At 30.6% G+C, this 12590-nt stretch overlaps 1 protein-coding gene across 3 annotated transcripts; it reads right to left on the reverse strand.

Moving 5' to 3' along the window:
* Positions 1–1359: 1359 nt before the first annotated feature.
* LOC108486409 (protein BUNDLE SHEATH DEFECTIVE 2, chloroplastic) lies at positions 1360–3363 on the reverse strand. Of its 3 annotated transcripts, none has more exons than XR_008285753.1 (4): positions 2957–3363; positions 2804–2840; positions 2283–2452; positions 1360–1662 (listed from the first exon to the last, which is right to left on the reverse strand). XR_008285753.1 is itself a non-coding variant. In XM_017790458.2 (4 exons), exons 1-4 carry the CDS (start codon positions 3248–3250, stop codon positions 1610–1612), a joined length of 468 nt encoding a protein of 155 aa, XP_017645947.1. In that variant the 5' UTR covers positions 3251–3355; the 3' UTR covers positions 1360–1609. The 3 variants fall into 3 exon arrangements, 2 of the variants coding, with proteins under 2 accessions (XP_017645947.1, XP_017645949.1); XM_017790458.2 differs by having other exon boundaries at positions 2369–2452; positions 2957–3355; XM_017790460.2 differs by lacking the exon at positions 2283–2452 and having other exon boundaries at positions 2957–3355.
* Between the last annotated feature and the right edge of the window lie 9227 nt (positions 3364–12590).

Raw genomic sequence — 12590 nt, forward strand, 5'->3', positions numbered from 1 at the left:
ATAAAGAGCATACGGCTTGAAATTTTTTTTATTGTAATGTTTTTTATTTCACCAAAAATAAATAAATAAATAATGAGTTCAACAAGGAAGTTCAATATTTAAAATTTTTAATAATTATGATGAATTTGACAAACAATAAAAAATGAAAATTAAATAAAGTGTAAGAAATTATTAAACTTTTTTAATATAATTTGAGTTACAATAAATTATTTCTGCCCATTCACGTAATCCTTTCATTGTGAATAAGATAATTTCATGATTTATTATTTGATTTTCATTTTGATTGCCTTTCTATATAATTTCAACAAGATCCTATTATAGTATTACTTGGCAAGAACATGAAAATTTTTCAATTGCGAAAAATCACCTTGAACTCTAATAATCAAATTAGATAATAGATCTGGATATCATTTGCATAAATTTCGACGTCATTTAGTCATGGAAAAAGGAATCATATTTGATTTGGTCATCAAATAATAAATACGAATTTAAACTTTTATATTTTTTTCAAGGAAAAGTTAAAGAAAAAAGTTCTGTCATAAATTATTAAAAAAATTTATAACACAAGAGATCCTCATTCATTTTAAGGTTTTAATCTAATATTATCCAAACCGAGATGATATTAAAATAAATTTCTCCTAATAATATTAACTCTAAAATTCATAACTGAGTTAAATACATGCTTCCACATCTTTTCAATTATTTATTGATATTTTCAAAATTTATAAATCCGAATACTTTTTACTTTAAAAATAAAATATCTCTATAATCATAACTGATTTGGTAAATTTAATTTCTCTTACCAAAACTCGTTCAGTTAAGCAGCTTTAAATTATTTCTTCTTCCGATGATTTTTATCAGCATAACAAATACACAAAGTGAAAAGATAGAAGAAAAACAATGAAGTCATTTGCCCTTTGCCTTGTTCTTTTATTCGCTTTCTTCTCCCCTTCTCTTTCCCAAGGTACTACTAAAACATAATAAATACCCGAATTCAATTAATTCATGTTTTCACCTTTAAAATTTTATTCTAATGTCCAAATGTGTTAATGTTTGTAGGTACCCAATTTTGCCCCATTGACCTAACGATGGATGGGTCACCATGTGGGGAAAATGGGAAGTATGATTGTGTTGAAGTGATGATTGCCAGGTATGGGGCTTCAAATGACCAATACCTGTTCTTGTACTACTTTGCCAGATATGCAACGTACCTGCAATTGCCTTATTGTTTGTCAAAACTCAAAACTACTAGATTAGTGCTTCTACTCTTACTCTTAAGCTTTCACCTACTTTGCTTAATTTCTAATAATGGTTATAGTTTATATGCATTTTCTTTCAAATTATCATCTCAAATAATACTTGTATATGATATGACTCCGCATCATAGCCATCTAACTTATTGAAACAAAAGATAATCACAATAGAAATTTACAACTTTTGTTAATAAAATCCAGTGTTAGATATATAGAACTGCATGCTTAATTGATAAAGGACACAAAATAAAAAGGAAAAAGTGATTGGGATGAATGAATTAAAAGCACTGGTAATTGGTAAATTAGCCTTAGGGAAGCAAAAATATATTGTGATCATTGGAAGCAGAACCCACAGCTTATAAACGTTTTGAATATCCAGAACCTCCGCATTTCTTGCAAAGTATCAATCCTACAACAATATCAGCAATGAGGTTAACAAATAAGAGCAAGGAGGCTCAGTCCAACAGATTGAAACATTATTTCAACAATGAATGATTAAACAGGATGTCACACAAAAAATTGGGCCCTATACTAGGAGTTGGATTGCATTTTGCCCCACTACTCAAAAAAGGGCAAACTAGTCCCTGTAAATTAGATTAATGAGCAAATTGGTCCTTTCTGTTAAAAATTTCATCTATTTGTACTGTTAAAAATTGATTCATGTACTTCAACAAAAGAGATGAATGAGTTTTTAATAGGACCAATTCGCTATTTGATTTAACGTACAAAGACTAATTTGTCAATTTTTTTAGTAGAGGGGTAAAATACAATCTAAGTCCTATAAGTACCTCCATGGTACTTTTATCCACAATAACTCATATACACAATAACTTCCAAGTGAATGCACATTCTGGTGATGCAAAGTCTATTGAGAAACAGCCACTGTAATGGTAGCATAAATAAGGTCTAGGTCATGTATCAAGTAAAATTAAACAATCAATAAAGCATCCTTCGGTTTTTTTGGTGCAAAGGAGATCATAGGTATAGGATAGGAGAAAGTGTTCCAATGCTGGGATTGGAGTGCCAAACCTGCTAGGATGTCACCTTTTAAGGATAGGTTGGGTACGAGAACCAATGGAGCTAAGCCTGAGTTCTGATCTTTAACTAAATCTTACCTGCACCTTTACACACCCGACAATCGATCAAGCCCGTTTCTTGCTTCATCTTACCATCTTCGCAAAAGACACATTTTGTACCTCCTGCATCCATCACAATAACGCATACATTTACCAACACCCTGCATTTCCTCAACAAACCACATGTTTTTTCACAAGAAGATGCAAGGGTTCTATGGAGGAAGCCAGGAAGGAACTTGATTTAATCATTGCCAAATAAGAACCAAAACTTAAAAGAAACAAATTATAGTTTCTTCTAAACTATTCTTTAAACACAAGGATTCAATTTAGTAAAGTTCTTGACACCACCAAAGATTATGATTTGCCAATTCTAATTGGAACACAGACCATTTTAAGCTATGCTACTTCGCTTCATTATCATCATTCCAAAAACAATGGAAAAGAAAAAAGTAACCAAAAAGTGAAAAAAAATACCATTTCCAGCACAACGATCGCATGGGACGGGATCACCCTGAAAAACCCACCAAGAGAAAGTGGAAAAAGATAATTTTTAATCCATCAAATTCCAACATATATAAGTACCGAATTTGTTTTTTAAATGAAGGGTTTTTGATAGAAGGGAAATACCTTGAGGCCAAGAAAGAGAGAGAGTGCAATGGCAGCCAAAACACTGATAGTGGCAAGAAAAGTTTGGGTATCTAAGGGCTTATCAAAACCGGTGAGCAACAAAACAGGGTGGAGAATGAGCCTTGTGGGGTGATATAGAAGCTTCCTACGTTTAGAATTGTTGGTACGGGACAGTGTGGAAATATCTTGCTTTGTTAGGGATAGTTGAGGGAGGAAATGATTAGTTGAAGAGGAGGAAGAAGAAGAAAAAGGAGAGGATAGAGGATTGAGGGATGAAAAACATAGCGTGGCCATGGATAGCAAATACAAGGATCTTGTGGAGCTGAGTTCGGTACTTTGATTCCTTCATTTGCCTTTTTTTTTTTCCTGGCGTGACAGATTTGCCCTTTTATGTTGGTGACGTTAAACAATTTGGGAGCTCGTTGGTGAATTATAGCATTTTAATAAATCATAAATGCAAAAATAATTTTTAAATATCAAGTTTGTTACTTTGATTCAAACCACAAAATGTAAGAATTTTTATTTTATTTTATTTTTCATGTATGTATTATAGAAAATTAGTATTAAACATGGTTTCATTATTAAAAACAAAATTTTATTTCTATTTCTCAAATGTGTTTTTCAATTTTCAAAAATCAAAAATATAAAAAATACTTTTAAAAACCAAATAGGGCCTAACTTTTTGTTGTTTTATAATTTTCACTTTTGTTTTCAAAAACTATTTTTAAAATTTTTAACATGTTTTGTTTAGAAATAACCTCTTTCTAAAATCAAATGGAGTATTAATCTTCATAGGCTTTAAAATGGATTTGGAGAATATTATAGTTCTAAAAAATTGTTATTAGTATATTAAATAAATTAAACTCAAACTATGTTTAATCCATCTATGTTTAAGAACAAAGTTGTTTAGGAATTTTTATAAAATATTTAAAACTTGGTTAACATTCATTTATTATTGGATTACAATAAAATTATTATGAATCTCAAGTTTGGTTAGGATAACTTAGGTTGAAATCAAAATTGTACTTTGCATTTTATTTATACTATAGAAGGGATGTTGACTCATAACAATGAGTTGTCTCTCTTTCTAGGAGCTTCTTCACTGCCTTGTGCCAACATCAAGCATTGCTTCACCAAAGTTTATCACAGTTTCTTTCATGTGCTTATCCCTATCTTTCAATTTTTATTTACTCCCTTGTTTCAATATTTTGTTTCCTTAGCTATTGTCTCCTTTTCTTTTCATCATTGGTTTTTTAACATGTTTTCTTCTTTTAGTTTCCATATCAAGTTATTGATTGCTTGGCAACCTATGGGATTAAGCTTAGCTTTTTTATTGTTTAATTTTTTCCTTTTTTTTCTCTCCTTTGACATTTTTGTTTTTTGTGGTTTTCTATTTAGTTTTGTTTTGCCATTCACTTTCTCTAAAAGGAAGGATAATTTAGGTTTTGGGGGTTTCTTCTCTATCTTTTTGCTACTAGTTTATCTTACACTACTGCTTGTCTTATTAGTTACTTTTTTTTTCACCTTTTTTTATCTTTGGTATTGAGATTAGGTCTTAGCCTTTATTAAATATTTATGGATTTTATCAATCTTGAGTTTTTTCATTGTTTATGTTTCCAACCTCACCCCCTTTAATGCTCCTTTTTAATAGCCTTTTTCTTCTATAAAACCTAGTAATCCTTGCATGACCCCATAATCTCATCTTATTTCTTGATCCCTCTTCCCTCCTGAAAAACATTTATCCTCTCATAAAAGGAAAATGAAAATGAATAATCTTGGTCGACAACATAAAGCTACCAAGATTGAGAGCAATGAGTCTAGACAATCTAATGATAATGAGGAGCTTATAAATGTGACTTAAGCACTATTTGCTTTACATGATCTTGGGAATCAGGCTCATAGTTGTCTGACTATCAATCTTAGAAGTAGCATTGTTTCATTTTGACATTGACTTATGGAGTCACTACCTTGTGGCCTATCTCATTTATTTTAAGAGAATTATCAATAAGAATTGTTCAAAATCTGATTAGCAACTTTTGGAAATTAAGTGGCAGGGTTAATGTGGCTAGATATGAAGATAATTTTTATGTCTTACATTTTAAAGGAATGATTGGTCTAAAGTTTATACTAAAGGAAAGGCCATGTGTTGTAAAGGGCAAGTTGTTTTTCTTTGGTAGGTGGAGACCTAATATGGCTCCTTAAGACATTCAATTTTTTATTGCACCTATCTAGCTCCAAATGTAATGCTTATTGCTAAAATGCCTTTTGTCATAGGTGACCCATATTATTGCAAATATTGTTGGTGAGGCTATAAAGGTTGACTAACAAGCCTCCTTTCTTATGAATATTCGATATCTTGGCATACGTGTTCATATCAACCCATGATTACAACTTTTAGTGGGTTGTTTGAAATCTAGTTAGACTTTCAATATGAAAGAGTCTACAAGTTAATCATAAATTATAGGAGAATGGAACATAGGTAGCCAAATTGCATCTTTGATAATAATGAAGTTAAAGGAGACATCATGGACTAGATGAACAACATCAAAAGGTTGACGAGCTATGATATTGGACATGGCCTTTTTAAAGTTTTGTCCATCAACAACATAGGGGCCTTTAATAATAACAGTCACTGCTCTAATTCTAGAGTTTTCTTTCGATACTTTGAGCCTAAATCGATGCCTTTACAAATTTTTATTCCCCCATGGCTGATACTTTAAGAATTAAAGGATGTGATATACCAATCACCATAACCACCCACAAAGTAACCCCTACTAGATCCTTTGAAAGCTAGAACTTTAATAGGTAACTTTCAACAGGGTCAAAATGAGAGATGCGATGATTTGTGTCCTTATGATGCAAATTTATATTGGAGTGCAATTTGGAGCACTTTGGTGTATATATTAAAGTAATGAATGGTTATATTTTCGTACATTTAACATGTGAGTCACCAAAGGTTACTAAGGGTCAAAACTAATATTGAGTATACATGTCTTAAAAATAATTATCCTCTAATGATAATAATAAATGTTTTTATTATAAAGAAAGTAATGTTGTAACGATTCGAATTTTAAAGGTGTCGAAAAATGTGGTTTCAAAATCTCATTTTCGTAGACCCAGTCCGTGAGGACAAAATATAAATATTGATGAAGTTATTAAGAAAATATATTGAGTTCAGTTAAGTAATTTAACCAAGAAAATAGTTAATTAAAGCTCAAGGACTAAATTGTAAAAGTCTAATCGTTATTGAATTTTAATTTAGAAAAGGCTTGAGGACCTATATAGCAATTATCTGAAGGACCAAATAGTTATTAAACCATTGTTCATTTAAAGTTAGTCGACTATGATGATGATGACTATTTAAATTATGTAATTAGGATTAAAGAATAAAATTAAGATTAATTAAAGTAATAACCATAATTAATTAAATTAATAAAGCTTAATCATGTTATAAATAGTTCAATTAAGCAGAAAGAAAGATGAAATCCAATTCATCTTCTTCCACAATCAACCAAAAAAGAAAAGAAAGGAGAAAAAGTCTATTGTTGAAATTTTCGTTCGATCATTATTTCAAGTAAGTCTTTAAGCTAGTTTTCTTTATTTTTTATAGATTCATGGTCATGGGAGCTTGATTGAGCTAGACCATGTATCAATTTGTTCAATTGTTAAGTTTTTAGCAAGTTGTCATTATAGATAAATTGATGAATTAGGGGTCAAAATGAAAATGTTTAGGGGTCAAAATGAAAATGTTTAAAAATATGATTTTTTGGACCTGTATGAATAGTGTGACTAATTATTAGGCTAAATGTGATATTATAGATGAAGGAAATCAAGATTCGGGCTTAAATCGGGAAAATACAAGGTTATGGACTAAAATGGTAAATTGTTGTTTCTGGATCGAGGTAAGTTCGTATGATAATAATAATGAAATTTTATGTTTGAATTATATTTCTTACTATTATTGCATATATTTTATGATTTAATATATTGGAAAAGTTGATGGAATGGTGTTTATGATGTGGAAATATGACATGAAAGAATGTTACATGAAATGCAAGAAAATAAAGATACATGACAAGTGATATATGAAATATGTGATATATGTTATGTAAATTCTTAAAAGCTGATTCGATATTTGAGTTGTGTCTTATTATACTATGAATGGACAATTGGTACTATGGATAGTGAGATCGACACTTCGAGTAAATTCGTACATAAATAATATATTGATTCTTTTTATGTTATTATATTTTGATATCATATGAAATGTGGCTACCTATCAAATGGTTATTTGATGTAAATTATGAATTTAAATTGATTACGGACAATTCAGTAAAATGTTGAAAAGTGAGGAATTTCCCGATTGAACCTTCGGAATAAAAACGATACGAATGATCTATTGTGAGGTCGCATGTGTAGTACTAAGTGCAGGCTACTATGCGTACCCGAAAACTGTGATCACGTGTGTAATACTAAATGTAACACCCCTTACCCGTATCCAAGGCCGGAACAAAGTACGAGGCATTACCAGACTTAACAATACACATAGATGAAAACCGGGCCATAACATTTCATTTAATTTAAAACTTTTCGAACACATGCATAACAAGCAAAGCTAACTATATCATCACATCAAAACATATGACATAGCACGATTGATTAAACTTATAAACCATAATGGATAAGGACCACATCTCATGATTTTATACGATAACTCAATGCAGACTGATACGTATGGTCAAATCATAATAAAAATACATATCACAAACCAACTTCCTATACATGCCACTCACTTGATATTTCTAATATTTGAATTAATTTTCCCAAAAATGATAGTTTGATAGTGTAATTTTGCCTCCGACGATCTCCAACACCGAGCCGACCTGCCAATACTAAAGAAATGGAGAGGATGGGTAAGCTTTACGCTTAGTAAGTTCATATGAAAATAATAAGCAAATTCTACCATGCTTTTCAAGATAAAACACTATAATTTTACAATTATACATATTCAGGACAGGCTATTTTCTAGAGTCCCGGTGTTAAAAAAAATCGTATCTCGAGTTACAAAACTAAAAATCCAATTCCATAAATTTTCTATGAAACTAGACTCATATGTCTACTTACTAAGTTTTTTCTAGAATTTTTGGTCGGGCCATTTAGTACAGTTTATTAGTTAAAGTCTCCCCTGTTTAAGGGTATGACTACTCTGACCCCTGTGCACTACGAACCGAATTTCTCCCTGTACAGAATTCCAACGACCATGCCGTTTGTTTCCCTTAAAATTAGATTCAATAAGGAATCCATGCATGTAAGGTGTGACTCTCAATAATTTTTTTACAATTTATGGTGAATTTCTAAATTCAGAATAGGGGATCTCGAATTCATTCAGACCCTGTTTCACAAGAATTCAAATATCACACAATATAAAATTTTTTTGCTTCCCCTGTTTCTTTCATGTTAAAATAGACTCATTAAGCTTTATTTTCATAATTTGTTTAAATTTAATTCAACTTACACAATTTTTGGTGAATTTTCAAAGTCATGTACTGCTGCTGTCTAATACTGTTTTACTACTAAAGTTCACTTTTACACAATTTCACTTAATCCATTCCATTTTACCGAGGTTCGCTCAAATATTGAGCATATTGCTCATAAATTCAAATAAACATATACTTGCACTTGTTCATCACATAATCACTTTCACATGTATTTTCATTTAATCGATTTCCCGTTGAACTCATCAGAATAATAACAGATACAAAATTGCCTGCACATGTTCCCATTTCCACACTTGTAGCCGAAGCTATCTGGTACGCATAGTAGCCTGCACTTAGTACTACACTTGACCTCACCATCTAATACACGTAGTAGCCTACACTTAGTACTACACACGTGATCACAGTTTTCGGGTACGCATAGTAACCTGCACTTAGTACTTCACATGCGACCTCACAATAGATCATTCGTATCATTTTTATTCCGAAGGTTCAATCGGGAAATTCCTCACTTTTCAACATTTTACTAAATTGTCCGTAATCAATTTAAATTCATAATTTACATCAAATAACCATTTGATAGGCAGCCACATTTCATATGATATCAAAATATAATAACATAAAAAGAATCGATAGATTATTTATGTACGAATTTACTCGAAGTGTCGATCTCACTATCCATAGTACCAATTGTCCATTCATAGTATAATAAGACACAACTCAAATATCAAATCAGCTTTTAAGAATTTACATAACATATATCACATATTTCATATATCACTTGTCATGTATCTTTATTTTCTTGCATTTCATGTAACATTCTTTCATATCATATTTTCACATCATAAACATCATTCCATCAACTTTTCCAATATATTAAATCACAAAATATATGCAATAATAGTAAGAAATATAATTCAAACATAAAATTTCATTATTATTATCATACGAACTTACCTCGATCCAGAAACAGCAATTTACCATTTTAGTCCATAACCTTGTATTTTTCCAATTTAAGCCCGAATCTCGATTTCCTTCATCTATAATATCACATTTAGCCTAATAATTAGTCACACTATTCATACGGGTCCAAAAATCATATTTTTAAAAATTTTCATTTTGACCCCTAAACTTTTGCATATTTGCACTTTTGCCCCAAGGTTCGGAAATTAAACTTCATCCTATTTTCTTATGTTTTATGACATGCTGATAATTTTTCCCTTCTATGGCAACATCAAATTCTCACTCTAACATGTACTTATGACTATTAGGTATTTTTACCGATTAAGCCCTTTTGCTCGTTTTCACTTAAAACCGAGTACCACAAGTTGTCTAACATAATTTAAAACCTCATATTCTATCATAAAACACCAAAATACACAAATTTCACCTATGGGTATTTTTTCCAAATATGAACCCTAGGTTGAATTATTGCTAGCATAAGCTAAATCAAGTTACCGGGACTCCAAAAACATAAAAATCATTAAAAACGAGACTAGAACGGACTTACAATCGAGCTTGGAAGCTTGGAAACCCTATCCATGGAGTCTCCCTTGGTATACACGTCCATGGTGAAGAAGATGAGCAAAATTGGCTTTTAATTTTGTATTTTAATTCATTTTACCCTTAAAAGACCAAAATGTTCTTACTACTAAACTTTCCAAAAATTCCATTCATGTCCAATATTTGTCCAAAAACTTTGAAATTGGTAAAATTTCTATTTAAGACCTCCTAATTAATATTTCAAAGCAATTTCATACTAGAAACTTCTAGAATGCAAGTTTTGCAACTTATTTAATTTAGTCCCTAACTTCAAATTAAGCACTTTATGCATAAAATTTCTTCACTAAATTTTCACACAATCATGAAATCATATCATAGACCTCAAAATAATCATAAAATAATTATTTCTATCTCGAATTTGTGGTACGAAACCACTATTCTGATTAGGCCCTAATTCGGGATATTACAATAAATTTATATCTATTTTACAATATGGATTGATGATGAAAATGATATGGAATTGTGATATTGATTATGTGATGATATGTAAATAGACATTGGATACCCTATTAACTGTTTGAGCAGAGTCGAATATAGTTAGCATGTCATAGGGTTACATTATGTATGGGTTTATACTTCGGCTTGTCTGATGATGCACTTATGTGCTAGTATATTTGCTTCGACTTGGCTAATGATGCACTTTTGTGCTGGTATATTTGCTTCAGTTTATTCGATGATGCATTCCGGTGCCAGATTGATGTGTTGGTTGGTTGATTCGTGTATCTATCTTGAGCCCTAGTCCAATTAGTAGGGATTATGAATATAAACTCGATAAATGATATTGAATTGAAATGGTATTATGAAATGGAACCGTATGTGCATATATGTGAATCATGATAGAGAAAGCATGTGAAAGATCATGCAAACTGGTTATTATGAGCCCTAAGGGCCGATATGGAAACATAACAAATCAATATATTAGAGAATGAAATTAGAAATTGGTATGTTGTGAAATGGAAGTATAAGTAACTTATGATTGGAAAGTTTGATATGGTATGTTTAATTACAAATGTAAAATGAATTGGTATATATAGTTTTAATAAAGTCAGGACATGATATCCATGGTGTCGCGACGTTAACCTATTAGTTTGAAAATTTTACAATTTGGTTCTTATTCGACCTTGAGTTATTTAAAGAGCTTTCATAAGCTTATATAAGGCTCGTACATGATTGTATAACATATGGTAATTATGGTTGAACTATTATATTGAATTGTAATTTAATCGTAGCTGCTCTAGCAATAAATGTGACATTTTGTAGCTCAAATTCAATGATCGAATTGAGTATGGGGTACTACAAATGTGAACTTAAACACTAACGAGTAACTAAGAATAAGAACTTAATAGTTGCAAGAAGTTTTACATGAATTTAAAACAATGTTGTCAATTTAAGAGGTATTACTAATTAAAATTTTGTAGACATAAAGAATACAATACATAGTGATAATGTACAAATTTTCTTATTTAAAGAATTCAAATTGTACATCATATATTTCAATTTTAAGCAGTGATAACAACATAATGTATATGGATATTTCACTCTAAAGTTATGTTGTAAATTTAGATAAATTAATCTTCTCAAAGACCTTTAAGTTTATTTTTCAATTTTATTTTCTTTCATTACCTAAAACTCATTTTTCATTAAATTGGTCTATATATAAAATATATTTTCTAGTGGTAAATTTTTCATTAAAAAAAAGTTTTAAAAACTCTTAATCTTTGAGTTTCCCAATACTGGATTAACTAGAAAAGAATCTGAGCATCCTATCCTATATATGACAACCAAAGGGATTAATTGCAACATAAACACTTTCGTGTTTTTCGTTTTTATAGGGCTTCCACTATTTGGTTTTTCCTCATTAATCCCTATCATTTGAAATCAATTCATAATTCACAAATTTTTATGTTACTATCATTTTTAGTAATCGTTTTACAAACTACAAGACACCTAATTGGAATTAATCCACAAACCTAAAAAGTTCTCCCTCCTTTCATAGTGACTAGTAGAAAAGGGCGGCAGTTCCCATTTTATTATTTGGAAATGAAAAATTTTCATTATTTTGGTAACTTAAAATATGTATTTTTCAAAAATTAAAAAATTAGTCCTTGTACGTTGGGCTGAGTCTTCGGTCGAGTGGCTCACTCACAATGTTGACTCACTTAGAATCTTTTAATGCTAAGATCAATAGTTCAACCTTCCTCTCATAAATTATAATAATCTTAATGGAAGGTTGGTGTTAAAGATTAGATTCGGAACCAAGAAAAAGAGAAGAATTAAGGGGAAAATAATAGAGAAAGAAGAAAAAGGAACAGAAACTTCAGAATTTCCAAATTCATATCTGTAAAGGAATGTTACTAGTATATATGGAAACTCAACAACAGCAAGAGAAAAAGTTAAACACATCGTTTTGATAACAATGGTTCAACCCAAAACGACTCGTTTCACTAATACTAAACGCACCGTATACCAATCATAAAAGAACTAATAGAATTAACCAATTCCTTCCATAGCAAATACCCCGTCCCTGAAAGAGGATCCTTGTCCTCAAGGATCAAACGTAGGAAAACGGCATTGAA

This window comes from Gossypium arboreum, chromosome 7 (assembly GCF_025698485.1).
Source record: "Gossypium arboreum isolate Shixiya-1 chromosome 7, ASM2569848v2, whole genome shotgun sequence".
NCBI lineage: Eukaryota > Viridiplantae > Streptophyta > Magnoliopsida > Malvales > Malvaceae > Gossypium > Gossypium arboreum.